The sequence below is a fragment of the Henningerozyma blattae genome, chromosome 9, assembly GCF_000315915.1.
Source record: "Henningerozyma blattae CBS 6284 chromosome 9, complete genome".
Lineage (NCBI taxonomy): Eukaryota > Fungi > Ascomycota > Saccharomycetes > Saccharomycetales > Saccharomycetaceae > Henningerozyma > Henningerozyma blattae.
In genome coordinates this window covers 348,483-361,812 of record NC_020193.1, presented here as the reverse complement: position 1 = coordinate 361,812, position 13,330 = coordinate 348,483, and the positions used below count along the sequence as shown (strand labels likewise).

Sequence of the window (13,330 nt, the reverse complement as noted above, 5' to 3'; positions counted from 1 at the left end):
GGAATTCTTAAAATGGATTGGCTAAAACTCCGAAAAATTTAGGATCGGATATAAATTGTTTATAACCGAAAAGTGATGATGGTATTTAAAAAAAAAATAAAATAAAATAGAAAGTAAAATAAAAATTCTAAAAAAAAAAAAGATTGAAGTATGAAAAAATATAAAAGAAAATAATGAGGGTATAAATATTAGTAATTAAATTAGTTTATTCGTTAATATACGTTATTATTATTGTTATTATTAGTGTTGCGATAAGTTCATTCGTTATTATTAGTATTACATTGTGTGATGAAATTATATATATTTTGATTTTTTCTATAAATCACACCCATTGTTATTGTTACAATTTAAAGATCTTCATCAGATTCTGTACTTTCATTAGATGCAGGCACATTATTATCATTCACTTTTGGAGTGTTTGAAGGCTTATTGCCAGACGTAGTTTGTGTGCTGGTGTTAGCAGATACGGTTGTAGTTGAAGTTGCCGAAGTATTTAAACTATCATTAGAAGTGGTTTTTGTCGGTGTTGATGGGTTTGAAGATGTAGCCATCGATATTAAAGTTCTTACAGCATCTTGTTCATGTTTTGGAGATTGGATTGAAGAATTTTTGGAAGAAGTGGTGGAAGTGGTTGAATCTAAACTTGATTTAGTGGTAGGAGTTTCTTGAGATTCGTTTGATTGAGTATTAATGAGTGGGGGCAGTTTAGTTGATTTAGATTTAGATTGAGATTGGCATGGCGCTTGATGTTTTAGTAGACTATTTCTTGGGGAGATTGGTCTTTGAAATTGAATAGGGGAAGAACTAAATTTATTCCCCAAAGCTTTTATAAATGCAGCATGTGCTGAAGAATTATTTTCCAAATCTTCATCATCAGAAATATATTGACGATTATAAGTTTTTGAAGTTGAAGACGGATGATTCACGGAATTTGGATATAGGTTTCTATAATGATTTAAAGTCAGTGATATCGGTATTGATTGAGAATGAGTCAATTGAGAATGGTGTTGAAAATTATGAGTAGTTGGAGAAGCCAAATGATGATCACTTGATACTGATCCTGAGAAATGACCAGGATGGTTTTTATTACTTATAAGAGGACTTGAAACATTAGAAAATATTCTCAATGGAGAATTTGGAGAAGTTTGTGGGGATTGAAAGACATGTAAATGGCTGTTGGAAGGAGATGTTGGTATCTCATGAGGAAGAACTGTAGATGCAGAGGTGGAACTGGATGCATTTGCATTGGGATTTGAATTCAAAGATTCATCATCTTGCATCTTATGCAATGCAAATGATAGCCTTCTCTTCAAAGCATTGGAAATGTCTCTAATTGGTCTTTCTTTATGAACGATGGATTGATTAGAAGTGCCAGATAGTGGAGAAACATTATCACTAGTCTTGGGACTTGTAGAAGGGGTGGTAGTTTTTCCTGGGTCCTTTACCGTTTCTTTTGACGGATCGTTGGTGGAAGGCAGACTAGATGTTTGAGCTTTAGGAACAGATGCGGCAGGCAACAACGAAGGGGTATTTGAATTTAAGGTTGCAGTGATAGCTTTTACCGAACTGGTTGCCTTTTCAGCAGGTAAGTTAGTATCGTTTTGTGTAGCAGGATCTGAGACAGAAGAGGATATAGTACTGGCATGAACGTTTATGGTGGCGGAGCTCTCTTCTGTATCTGATGTAATAGGGTCTTGGTCCATCTTTTTTTCCATCATTAATTTATTATACAATTGGGTATTAGGGTATTTATTTTTGTAATTGGTTTACCAAATGGATATATATTAAAGGTATTATTTCAAAAGGTGGCTTTAAAAGTTATCCGATAAATCTGGTTATATTTGCCAAAGATAGCTTTCCAAAGGGTATTTTGCCGAAAGTGTTTGTCAAAAGGTCCTTTGCCAAAGGGTGTAAGTCTACCAATCTGTAAAGATAGAATGATATAGGTATCTATGATAATATCTTTTTCAAGACAAGATCCAGGTATTGATAGCTAACATGATAATAGAATAAAAAAATATAAAATAAAATAAAAGTACAACAACAACTATGAAGAATATATATAAATAGATGACAAAAGAAATTTGCAAAAAAAGGGTAAGGTAAGACGTCACTGCAAGGCAGGCGCAATACAAACAACATGGGACCCGATTGGGCCACTACATAGAAGATGCTGCAGGAGTAACCTCACAGCGGACATCGTTTGATGAGCATTGCTGGGTGCTGGCTTGTTTTTGTTTTGTTTTTCTGGTTTGTTTTTGTTTTCCGCTTGTTATTTTGAAAAACCCTGACGAGTCATGCTGGGCGTGCCTGAATGTGGGAGCTTGCCTCCGTGCACCGGCATTATAACATTCTTGAGGTTAGGTGGTGTGAAAAGCACGTGATTACATATTTGCACGTGACAAGTACACCCGTGCACCAACCAATTTATTTTTTAATACCGGAGTATTTTCCAGTTTTGTAGCACACTACAAAAATTTCTTCCCTATTTGCAATGGACTTTTCCCCTTTTGATCAGGAATGTCCACCCGCAGGGATATCTGCCTAATAGGGAAAGTACCCCAACAATTTTTTGAAATTGGCCGACAAATTCCGGCCGGTGACTTTCCGTGATAGACCTCAACAGGCCCAACAAGCTTGGCAATGAGCCATCGCGGCTCTTATATATATATATATATATAGGAAGGAGGAATTTCATGGGGCATTCTGTAGCCATTCACATTCTTGAATACATATTCTTTCTCCACATGTTTCTGGTATGAAAATTGTCATTTTCTCAATTAGGAAATACACGCTAGAACTTTGAGATCTACATTGATAGAAAATCTTTATTACTCTTTTTAATTCAGGGCAATTATCCAATACAAAAAATAATTAGGATAGCAATTGCCAAACCGAATTTCTACAAAACACTAAAGTTACGAAATTTACAGAAGTAACAAATACAAAAATATACAACTTAGAACAAGAATTATTATTACAAAACCAAAAGTAACATCACCACTTTTTTTGTCGTATGCTATATGTCTAATGGTATTGATCGTTTGTCTATCACACAATCTTTAATAGAAAAGTATTATGAAAATCTGGAAATAGAAAAAAAAATACCCAAGAAAAAACACAAGAAGCTTTTTTCATTGGGTCTTTTCAAGTTTAAAAAAAACAATCCAGATGCCAATAAACCTGCCGATAAACCTGCCGATAAACCTGATAAGAAATTGTATTCTTATATCATATCAACCGTTATCTATGCATTTCAACGAATATTGATGGTTTATTTTTTCATTTTCAATTTGATAGATGGTAATCAAATAATTCAAACGTTCCAGGAAAATAGGAAATTAAGGAAAAAAATTAAATCTAAATTGATTGATAAAAAAAATGCAAATTCTTTCAATCATTGGAAATCAATCTCCTTAGAATTAGACGATTTACAAAATAATTCAAATTGGAAATCCGTTAAAAAATCTCCTCTATACGATTATCAATTGATTGAATCCATCTATTTACAAATGAGAAATTTAAGACTCACGGGGAAATATGATGAATTGTTATATTTGATTAGACTTAATTGGACAAGAAATTTAGGTAACTTGGGTGATGTCAATTTGTATAGAAATTGTCATTTAGGTACCAAAGATTTGATAGAAAAGTATATTGAAGAATCGAATCTTTCATTAGAGGCTTTGGTTAATCATTCTCATATCAATGACTACTATTTATTATCGATATTACAACAAACAAGGAAAAATATCGGCAGAACTGCATTATTATTAAGTGGAGGTGGCACTTATGGGTTATTCCATATCGGTGTCTTGACAACTTTTTTCGAATTGGATCTTTTACCAAGAGTCATTTGTGGTTCCAGTGCAGGTGCCATTGTAGCAAGTATTATTTGTACAAGAAATTTGAATGAATTACCTCACTTAATGGAAGACATATTATCCAAGGATTTTAACCTTTTCAATGATGATTCTGACAAGACAAAAAGTGAAAATTTATTAATTAAAATTGCAAGGTTTTTCAAAAATGGGACTTGGTTCAATAATAAACCATTAATCAATACGATGATTGAATTTTTGGGTGATTTAACTTTTAGAGAAGCTTATAATAGAACAGGTAGAATATTAAACATCACAGTATCCCCAGCATCTATCTTTGAACAACCAAGATTATTAAATAATTTGACTTCTCCCAATGTTTTAATTTGGTCTGCAGTCTGTGCATCATGTGCTTTACCCACTATTTTCCCACCAAGTCCCCTTTATGAAAAGGATCCAATTACCAATGAAACTAAGATCTGGGATGGTGGTACTGCATTTTCTGCTAAATTTGTAGATGGCTCCATGGAAAATGATTTACCAATTTCCAGACTATCAGAAATGTTTAATATCGATCATATCATTGCATGTCAGGTTAATATCCACGTTTATCCGTTTTTAAAATTATCTTTATCATGTGTTGGTGGTAATGTTGAAGATGAATTTAGTGCAAGATTAAAGTCTAATTTATCAAAAATTTGTGATTTTATGTCTAGAGAAATTGTTCATTATTTTGATATAATCTATGAACTTGGATTTTGTAAAAATTTACTAATCAAATTAAGATCCATCCTATCACAACAGTATTCAGGAGATATAACCATTTTACCAGATCTAAGATCACCGCTTAACATGACACAGTTATTAGCAAATCCAACTAATGAAATTCTTTTAAGAGAAGTTACAAATGGTGCAAGAGCCACTTGGCCCAAAGTTTCAATTATTAAAAATCATTGTTCACAAGAGTTTGCTCTTGACAAGGCAATAGCTTTCTTAAAGGGGAAAATTATTGTGTCCTCTTCAATAAATTCAAATCCAATTGTAAAATTCTCAGAATTCAATTTATTAAATACAAACACAAATACAAATAATAATACTACCGCCAACACTAGCAATAAAGTTCAATTTAATTATAATTGGAATTCAAATTATTTTTCAAAAGTGAATTCTCATGTAGACCCTAATGATGATGATGAAACAATTAAAGAGAAAGAAACAACTCCTGCTGTATTACGAGATGATTTAATAAATGAAGATTCTTCAATCTCAATATCTCTATTAAAACATCACGAGTGTAAGAGATCAACTAGTGTTAATGCAAATTGTTATCCAAATACAAACTTCACAGCTTTAGCAAGTCATTTCTTGATGAAAAACGATATTTATAAAAATCGTCGTAAATCTGAATATTCAGCCCGGTCAAATTTGGACAATGAAAATTCTAATATTAATAATAATGACAATAATTTTGAAAATATTCCAAACGTCAATACAAATCAAAATTTTAACATTAATATCATTATAAATAATAATCATCATCATAATCATAAACACAATCATAACAGTAATAACCCTATTAATTCAACAATACCTACGAACAATAGAAAATCTCATTTCTCATTACAAAATTCTTCGTCTTCAACTTCAAGTATTTCTTCAAATTCCTTAGAGACGAATCAAACTGTTCAAACTTATCCGCAATTAAATGACATACACACCCACCCACGTGTAAAACAGCCGTCATTTCATATCATAAGTAATACAATAGAATACAATCAGTTAGCTTCATTATCTTCTTCTTCTTCTTCTTCTACTACACCTATCATTCATCCATCATCTTATAAGCCAAACAATTTATTTCCTCATTCTCACTTGAAAAAGCATAACCATCACGGGAAACACTCACATCCTCACAATAAAGTTATCGCTCCATCGTATCATATTTCAAATTCGTTTAGTCATTATTTTCCAAATAACGATAGTAACATTAATAATATCCGTAACTTTGATAAGAATATAAGGAATAATGTCTTTTCAAATATATCCAATATTAGGAGAAGGAAAAGTGCTTCTCATTTAAACCAAAATACTACAACGTTAGAACCAAAATCATTTGTTACTCGCCACATAAACTCTACAACTTCATCACCAAATTCAAAGAGTCATTACCTTAATTCAATTTCAAAGATATCACCAACAAAAAATCGTTCTATTATTCCAAATGATATTTCAAATATAAATTCTGACCTAGATACAAATAACAAAGAATTTGAAATAGACAACTCCTTGGCATCAATATTAAAACCTTCCTTGCCGCCAGATTTCGTGAAATATGAGTCAAGTCCTTCACCAACCTCGATGACCCCTGAAGATAAAAAAGTTTCTTCCATAGACCAAGAAAACTCAATCACAACGATTCTAATGCATAAAAATATTACTTATTCATCTTATAATAAAAAAAGTTTTTCCTTACAGACACTGATAATGAAGATTCATCTGCAATCACAACTACAACAGATACAGCTACTACAACTCCTGAATTTATTACTACAGATAATTGCAACGATAATACTGTTAAACCATCAGGGGATCTTTCCTTAATACCACTTACAGATACAATTGACTCCAGAAAATAGCAGAGTTCTTCTTATGTAGCTGTAACCAATATTCAACCTGATAGTGGTATAAAAAACTAGTACTCCAAATAGGACAATCAATAAAAATGGAGCAGTATCAGAAGAACATAGGCATTCCAATTAATACTGTTTATTGCACTGCATAGATAATATTCTTTAACAATATGATTATAGTTTATATAATCAAGTCTATTTAGTTTAATTTGCATTATATAGCTCGGTCTATAAAACTAAGAAACAAAAATCATGTAAAATGTTGTCAGTTAAAATGTTTCTGCAACTGATTGTATTTGCATTTAATCTAGTTTAAAGTTTTCCTCTAGAATGGCCTTCTCTTTCTGAAGCCAATGTGGACATAACTGCCCCTATTATTCTTCCTCTTTTTAGACAATGAACTAGTACTAAAATTGTCAGAAGTATCGCCAATATCTGTTAGAATCTTTTCAATCATTTTTTCCTTCTTTTTATTAATTTCTGTAATTTTTTTTCAATTAGATCAATTTCTTTTTTATCATCACTCGAATCATCATAGCCATATGAATGAAATATATTTGCAGAATATTGGTCATTAATTTCCTTAACCCGTTTAATATCGAATAATAAACTACCGTAGTCCATCAACCAGAATGGATCAACAGTAGTAACACAGCATATATATTGATTTCCAGTCATTAATAATTCGTTATAAACAACATATTTTGGCAAATTCCCCAAACCATATAATGAACTTGTTGGATGTAATTTGACTTCCATACCGGTTCTTAACTGAATGTATTTCCCCAATCCAACTAATTTAGCTGATTGGTGAGAAAAACCACTACAAATTGTCTTACGAATTATATCCCAATCCTTACCTGACGAAACAACAGGTATTTTATTAATATCCATCAACTGTTTCAATTGTGCTCTAATCTCATGAACCCTTTTCAAAGATTTATACTGTAAAAAGTTCCTTGTGCACCAAATTTTTGAGAATTTATTAGCTTTCCATTGCGAATAGACATTTAATAAAGTTAGATGATCTGATTCGTTAATGAAAAATCTCATACGAGCTTTATCACTCTCGGTTTCTCTTTCCTTAGGCCTGTAAAATACTTGTGGAATCGAAAGCATTGAGACAATTGTTAACATTTCTTCACTACAACCATTTTTTGATGAAAGTAGTAAAATTTTAGCCAAGGTTGGTTGTAAAGGGAATTTTGTCATCGCTTTCCCCAATGTCGTTAGCTCACCCTTGTTTGAAAGAGCACCGATAAACCAAAGCTCATATAATGATGAAATAAATGATTGTGTTGGAGGTTTATCAAGAAATGGAAATTTCAGAATATCATTGATCTCCAAAGATTTCAATAATAAAGTAATATTTGATAAATTGGTCCTTTGAATTTCTGGTACTGGCTGAATATACATATCTTCAGCTAGTGTCCCTTCAGTATATAATCTATATGCTGTCCCTGCTGCCGTACGGCCTGCTCTACCTGATCTTTGGTTTGCATTTGCAACAGCAATAGGCGTTACAACTAAACTATCCAGCCCAATTCGAGGATTATAAACTTTTAATTTCGAATATCCAGTATCAATTACATATCTTATACCATCAATAGTTAAAGATGTTTCAGCAATGTTTGTTGCAATAATGATTTTTCTCTTTTTACCTTCAAAATTAATAAATATTTTAGATTGAATATCTGCTGGCAGAGCAGAATAAATTGGGAAAACTTCTACATCATTTATTTCATCATGTCTAGTTATTTGGTACTTTTTGGAATAAACTTCTAATAGTTTTGATCTAATTTCAGAGGCTGTTGTTTCAATATCTTCCTGACCAGTCATAAAGATTAAAATATCACCACTATTGACAGGCGATGACATATGTATTTGCATTGCTGTTGATACCGCTGCTTCTACATAATCACTTACTGGATGTTTCGAATATATTAACTCAACAGGATAAGTTCTACCTGGGATTTTAAATTGAGGTGCACCACCAAAAAATTCAGAAAATTTATCTGCATTGATAGTAGCTGACGTTATAATAATTTTTATATCCATTCGTCTAGAAAGTAACTGTTTAAATAACCCAAGTAACACATCTGTATTTAACGTTCGTTCGTGTGCCTCATCAATAATGACACAGCTATATTTATCTAGATTTTTATCTAATAATGACTCTCTTAATAAAATACCATCGGTCATGAATTTTATCTGAGTATTTCTAGACGTTTTATCTTCGAATCTTATTACATAACCAACCTTATCGCCTAATTCTACGCCCATTTCTTGAGCAACTCTCTTTGCTACTGACATGGCAGCAACTCTACGAGGCTGGGTACAAATAATCTGTTTACCAGACATACAAAATCCCTCTTCATATAAATATTGCGCCAATTGTGTAGTTTTACCAGAGCCAGTTTCCCCAATAATTACACATACTTGATTTTCACGAATAACTTGTAAGAGGGGAGATCTCACATTGTAAACAGGTAATGATTCTCTAAGCCTTTTAATATCATTTTTATTTGTATAGGTAACATCATCTTCCGTTCGCTGATTTCTGTTCTTATCATCATGGTTCTGCTCTTCCGCGCCTAGTATATTCCCAAGCATTGTGCCCACTATATTAGTAGATTCTTTTTGAATTTCATTTCTCTCATGTAATCTCCTATGATTAGATACTAAATAACTTCCTTTTCTTGCATTGACAGCAAATAATCCATTTGGTTTTCGATAGGGATCAATTAAGCCATCATTGTTAGAATGACTTAAAGAGCCTATAATGGCAGCATTTTCGATATTGTGTTCAATTGCATAATTCTTCAAAAACCAAGGTAACAAGTCTTTTCGTTTATTCAGAGGAGTTGTCATAATTTGAATATTTTCATCGACCGAATCAAGTACCATTTTGTTATTAGATGTATTTTCAGATGGAAGATTAAAATGACCGTTTAGTTCCTGATTTGCATAAATAGGGTTTCCATAGTCATCATCGTGATCATACCATTCACGATCTTCAGCTAATAATTCTTCATCAGAATAGAACTCAGGTTCATTTTGAGAGCTAAAATCATTTTCTTCGCTTGAATAGCCTTCTAATATGTGATGAGCAGAAATACCGCCTGAAGATGATGTGTTAATGTTGCTTTTAGGTTGTGATAACTCAGATTTGTCTAGCTCATTGCTCCACCTTTGTTCATTTATCTTTAATATATTTTCTTTACTAGGAGGAACAGAAGAGTATGTATTATGTTCCAATGCCTTGCTCTTACTAATTTTTTGTAAAGTTACTTTGGGCCTTGCTTGATTACTATTGTCCATTCCATTTGACTTACCGTCATTATTAGATTCAGGCTTAGATTTACGATCACTTAAAGGATCTAATTTACTATTATTGCTATTTAATAGATCAGTATTATAATCATCAACGTTTTCGTCATCATCATAATGTATCGGCTTTCTTAATTTAATTTTTTTCTTTGTGTGTTGAGGCTGTAGAATGTGGTTTGTTCCTGTAATATTGGTCTGCCCTGTAGACCCATGAATTCTGGAAGATGATTCATTCCTGATAAGCTTAAAATGAAGATCAATTAAGAATTTATCTTGATTAAAAAATTTCCCCAATGCTTGACAACCTTTTAGGAAGTTCTCTTGGCTATCCTTATTATTTTGTGCTAAGCGGCGGAGGGTTTTGACAAAATTAACTGTAACATTTGATCTTGTATGCTCTTGGATCAGCGTTTGTAAGCTCAAATCATCAGAATAACTATCCATTAAAACTATTTGAATGAAAAAGAATATTTAGTAATACAATTATCTGATATCTAATATTTTTAGGGTGTTTTTTTCAAAAAAATTTTTCATGATATCTTTTTTTTTAACATTCGCTTTAGTATAAATCTTAAATTCTTTCCCAAAACTTGCTATTTACTAATAGGTGTAAATAAAGCTTATATCTAGAGGTCATTAGCCTAAATTATAAAAGGCAATTAATACGTTTAAGACGAAAAGCCTTAAACAATTATCGATAACAAGAATCATAAATGTCTGCTTTAGAAAGGCTAGCAAAGCTGAGAGCAGCTAAAAACCAAGAACAAAATACAGCTAATCTTTCAAGCATAGATGAATCTAAACTACATAAATCTTCAAGAAGCATTGGATTATTATCAAAATTACAAACTGAAGATGGCTTAAAGAATAGAACAGATATGGCTGGCAGTACTGAGTTACTGGTGAAAAAACAATCTCTATCTGAAAAGTTTGCAGCAATAAAAAAGGCTCGACAGGAGAAGGAAAACACTTTATCGCAAAATACTCCAACTTTTGAAAGTACTAACAATCTGATTACAATAAATAATGAAACATCTACATCTTCAAGATTGAATAAATTTGAAAAATTTCAGACAACCAATGATGCTAAGCTAAAGCAGAATCAACCTTCATCCGATATCTCTTTAATTAGTACACCTAATAATGTGAGATTGAGCTTAAAACTAACTGCTATTAGGAAATCACAAGGTTTTGAACTTCGAAATAAAGACAATACTGTACTTAATAAAAATAGAACAAATAACAAATCACATTTACATGGCTCACAAACTTCAGAGATGGACCCAAGCACTAAAAATCCTATTATGCTTCATGATAAAATAAAAAATTCACGTTTAATATGGAATCTAATCTCTCAACAAAATCTTAGAAGTCATTCTAATAGCGGCTATATATTTAAGACCCAAAGCAGCATTATTAATAATTCTAAGTTGAATGAAATATGTATCAATAATAGTAAGAGAAGTAGATGTTCTAATCAGTATACAGTCTTTTATCCAAATAAGAAACACAATGTTTATCTAAGCAAAGATCAAATTAAGAAAAATTTTGAAAAGCCAAGTCCTGATGACATCGTTTTAGAGGCCCAAGCTAAAGCCTTTGTAGATGTAACACAAAAGGTGTCTAAATTAAAAATTGATAAAACTTTAGAAGAGCAGAAAAAAAAAGAAGAGGAAGAAAAGAAGAGAATGGAGTCTATTAAACAAGTATTTATTCCATCGGAACCTTATCAAGCCATTGAAATTGACAATTATGTCAAAAAAAATGATATAAAATCTATCAATATATTGATAATGGGTGATACCGGATCAGGTAAATCGACATTAATGGGTCGTTTAATTCAAGATTTCAATCTACTTGATTATGATACAATTCGTCGAATCAAATGGGATTCTGAAAAACACCTTAAATCAACGAATTATCTCGCATGGTTAGTTGATAAAAGTAAAAATGAAAGGCAGTCAGGGTCCTCTTTATTCCCCCATACAATCGAGATACACAAGAGGAATCTATTTTTAGACAATGAATTAAATTCTACTGCTTATAATATAAATGAAATACCAGGAAATAAAAGTTACGTTTCTAAAGCAAGAACATGGGTGTTCAATAGTAATTTGATAGTAATTTGTATCGATTGTAACATTGAATCATTTGAAAAAGGTTTCAGTCTTGATGGTCAGACAAGGGACCATATATTATTGACTAAAACTATGGGGATTAAATATTTGATTTTTGCAATGAATAAAATGGATACAGTCGAATGGGATGAAGTCCGTTTTATGTCTATAAAAAATGAGCTAACAGTATTTTTAAAAGACATTCAATTTAAGCATGTAGAGAACGTATCATGGATACCAATAAGTGGCAGAACTGGGGAAGGTGTGCACAATGTTGATTATCCAAAACAAATGAAATGGTATGAAGGTGGTGCTAGTTTATTTTCAACAATTGAAAAGTTGACAATCCATAAATATGATAATATTAGTAAGAAGCCTTTTATTTTCCAAATATTAAAACGTAAAATGCATGAAAGTGACAAACATGCAACTTTAATAACTGGTAAAGTTATCAATGGTACTATACAGCCGGGTGAGAATATTACCGTATATCCATCCAAGCAGAGCTTAATAGTTGACAGAATATCATCTACAGTTGATTCAATAAAAAATGCACCACTACCGATTGCGCTCGAAAGTGACTCTGTAACGTTAAAAGTATTAAATGCAGATTATCAATCAATATCGATAGGTAATATAGCTACCTCTGTTGATTTTAACCTTGAGACTTCAAATTCATTCCAAATAAAAATCAAGACATTGTATATGAATGAACATTTACAAGTAGGTGACTTAATGACTGTTTATTCGGGATTTAGTAGGTACGGTGTTAAAATCACAGAAATTCTATCAAATGATATAATACCAGTTAACAAATCTCACATTGGTTCTGATGAAATAGCAACGTTTTCTCTAGATGTCATTGAACCTGACCACGACATTCCTATTCTCATACATCTAGCAAATAATCCTATGGCTCTAAACGAGGTAATATTTAGAAGACAGGGTGCGTTTGTCGCTATTGGAAGATTTATACAGTAATAGTTTTAAAAATATATGACTTCTGGATCATAACTATTCAATTTTTGTGACATCGGAGTCTTAAAAAGGAACGCCGCATGCCACTCTTCGCCTATTTTAGTCATTTCCTTATTAGGCTATAATGTGCTGTTTTGGGCTACGGATACGATTTTTTTCCAAAAGAAAGTTTGTTTGCGTTTTCGTTTTATTTTATTTATATAAAACAATGGGAAGCATAAGACTAATATGATAAAATTTTATCTTTTATAAGATCAAACATTTACTTCAACTATACTTTAAAGTATCCCAGATCGCTCGTTCATATAAACACAAATATATATATTCTTAAACTCTAGTGGTAATAGCTTAATATTTTTACGAAACTCTGCATCCAAATACCTTACCAATTACTCTACCCAAAATATTTGATTTCTATTGCTAATACTTGGTTTACTTTTACTGATATTTTGGA

The 13,330-nt window shown here is 31.7% G+C and overlaps 4 protein-coding genes across 4 annotated transcripts; 2 read left to right on the top strand and 2 right to left on the bottom strand.

Annotated features, from left to right (window-relative positions):
- Positions 1-347: 347 nt before the first annotated feature.
- TBLA0I01630 (uncharacterized protein) lies at positions 348-1,718 on the bottom strand (the record flags this gene model as incomplete). Its single annotated transcript, XM_004182292.1, has 1 exon — positions 348-1,718. The coding sequence occupies one exon, from the start codon at positions 1,716-1,718 to the stop codon at positions 348-350; it is 1,371 nt and encodes a 456-aa protein (XP_004182340.1).
- A 1,305-nt stretch (positions 1,719-3,023) lies between these two features.
- On the top strand, positions 3,024-6,422 carry TBLA0I01620 (uncharacterized protein; the record flags this gene model as incomplete). The annotated part of the gene is made up of 1 exon (XM_004182291.1): positions 3,024-6,422. One exon carries the CDS (start codon positions 3,024-3,026, stop codon positions 6,420-6,422), a length of 3,399 nt encoding a protein of 1,132 aa, XP_004182339.1.
- A 482-nt stretch (positions 6,423-6,904) lies between these two features.
- Positions 6,905-10,225, bottom strand: PRP16 (DEAH-box RNA helicase PRP16; the record flags this gene model as incomplete). The annotated part of the gene is made up of 1 exon (XM_004182290.1): positions 6,905-10,225. One exon carries the CDS (start codon positions 10,223-10,225, stop codon positions 6,905-6,907), a length of 3,321 nt encoding a protein of 1,106 aa, XP_004182338.1.
- Positions 10,226-10,494: 269 nt separating this feature from the next.
- Positions 10,495-12,879, top strand: TBLA0I01600 (uncharacterized protein; the record flags this gene model as incomplete). Its single annotated transcript, XM_004182289.1, has 1 exon — positions 10,495-12,879. One exon carries the CDS (start codon positions 10,495-10,497, stop codon positions 12,877-12,879), a length of 2,385 nt encoding a protein of 794 aa, XP_004182337.1.
- Positions 12,880-13,330: the final 451 nt, after the last annotated feature.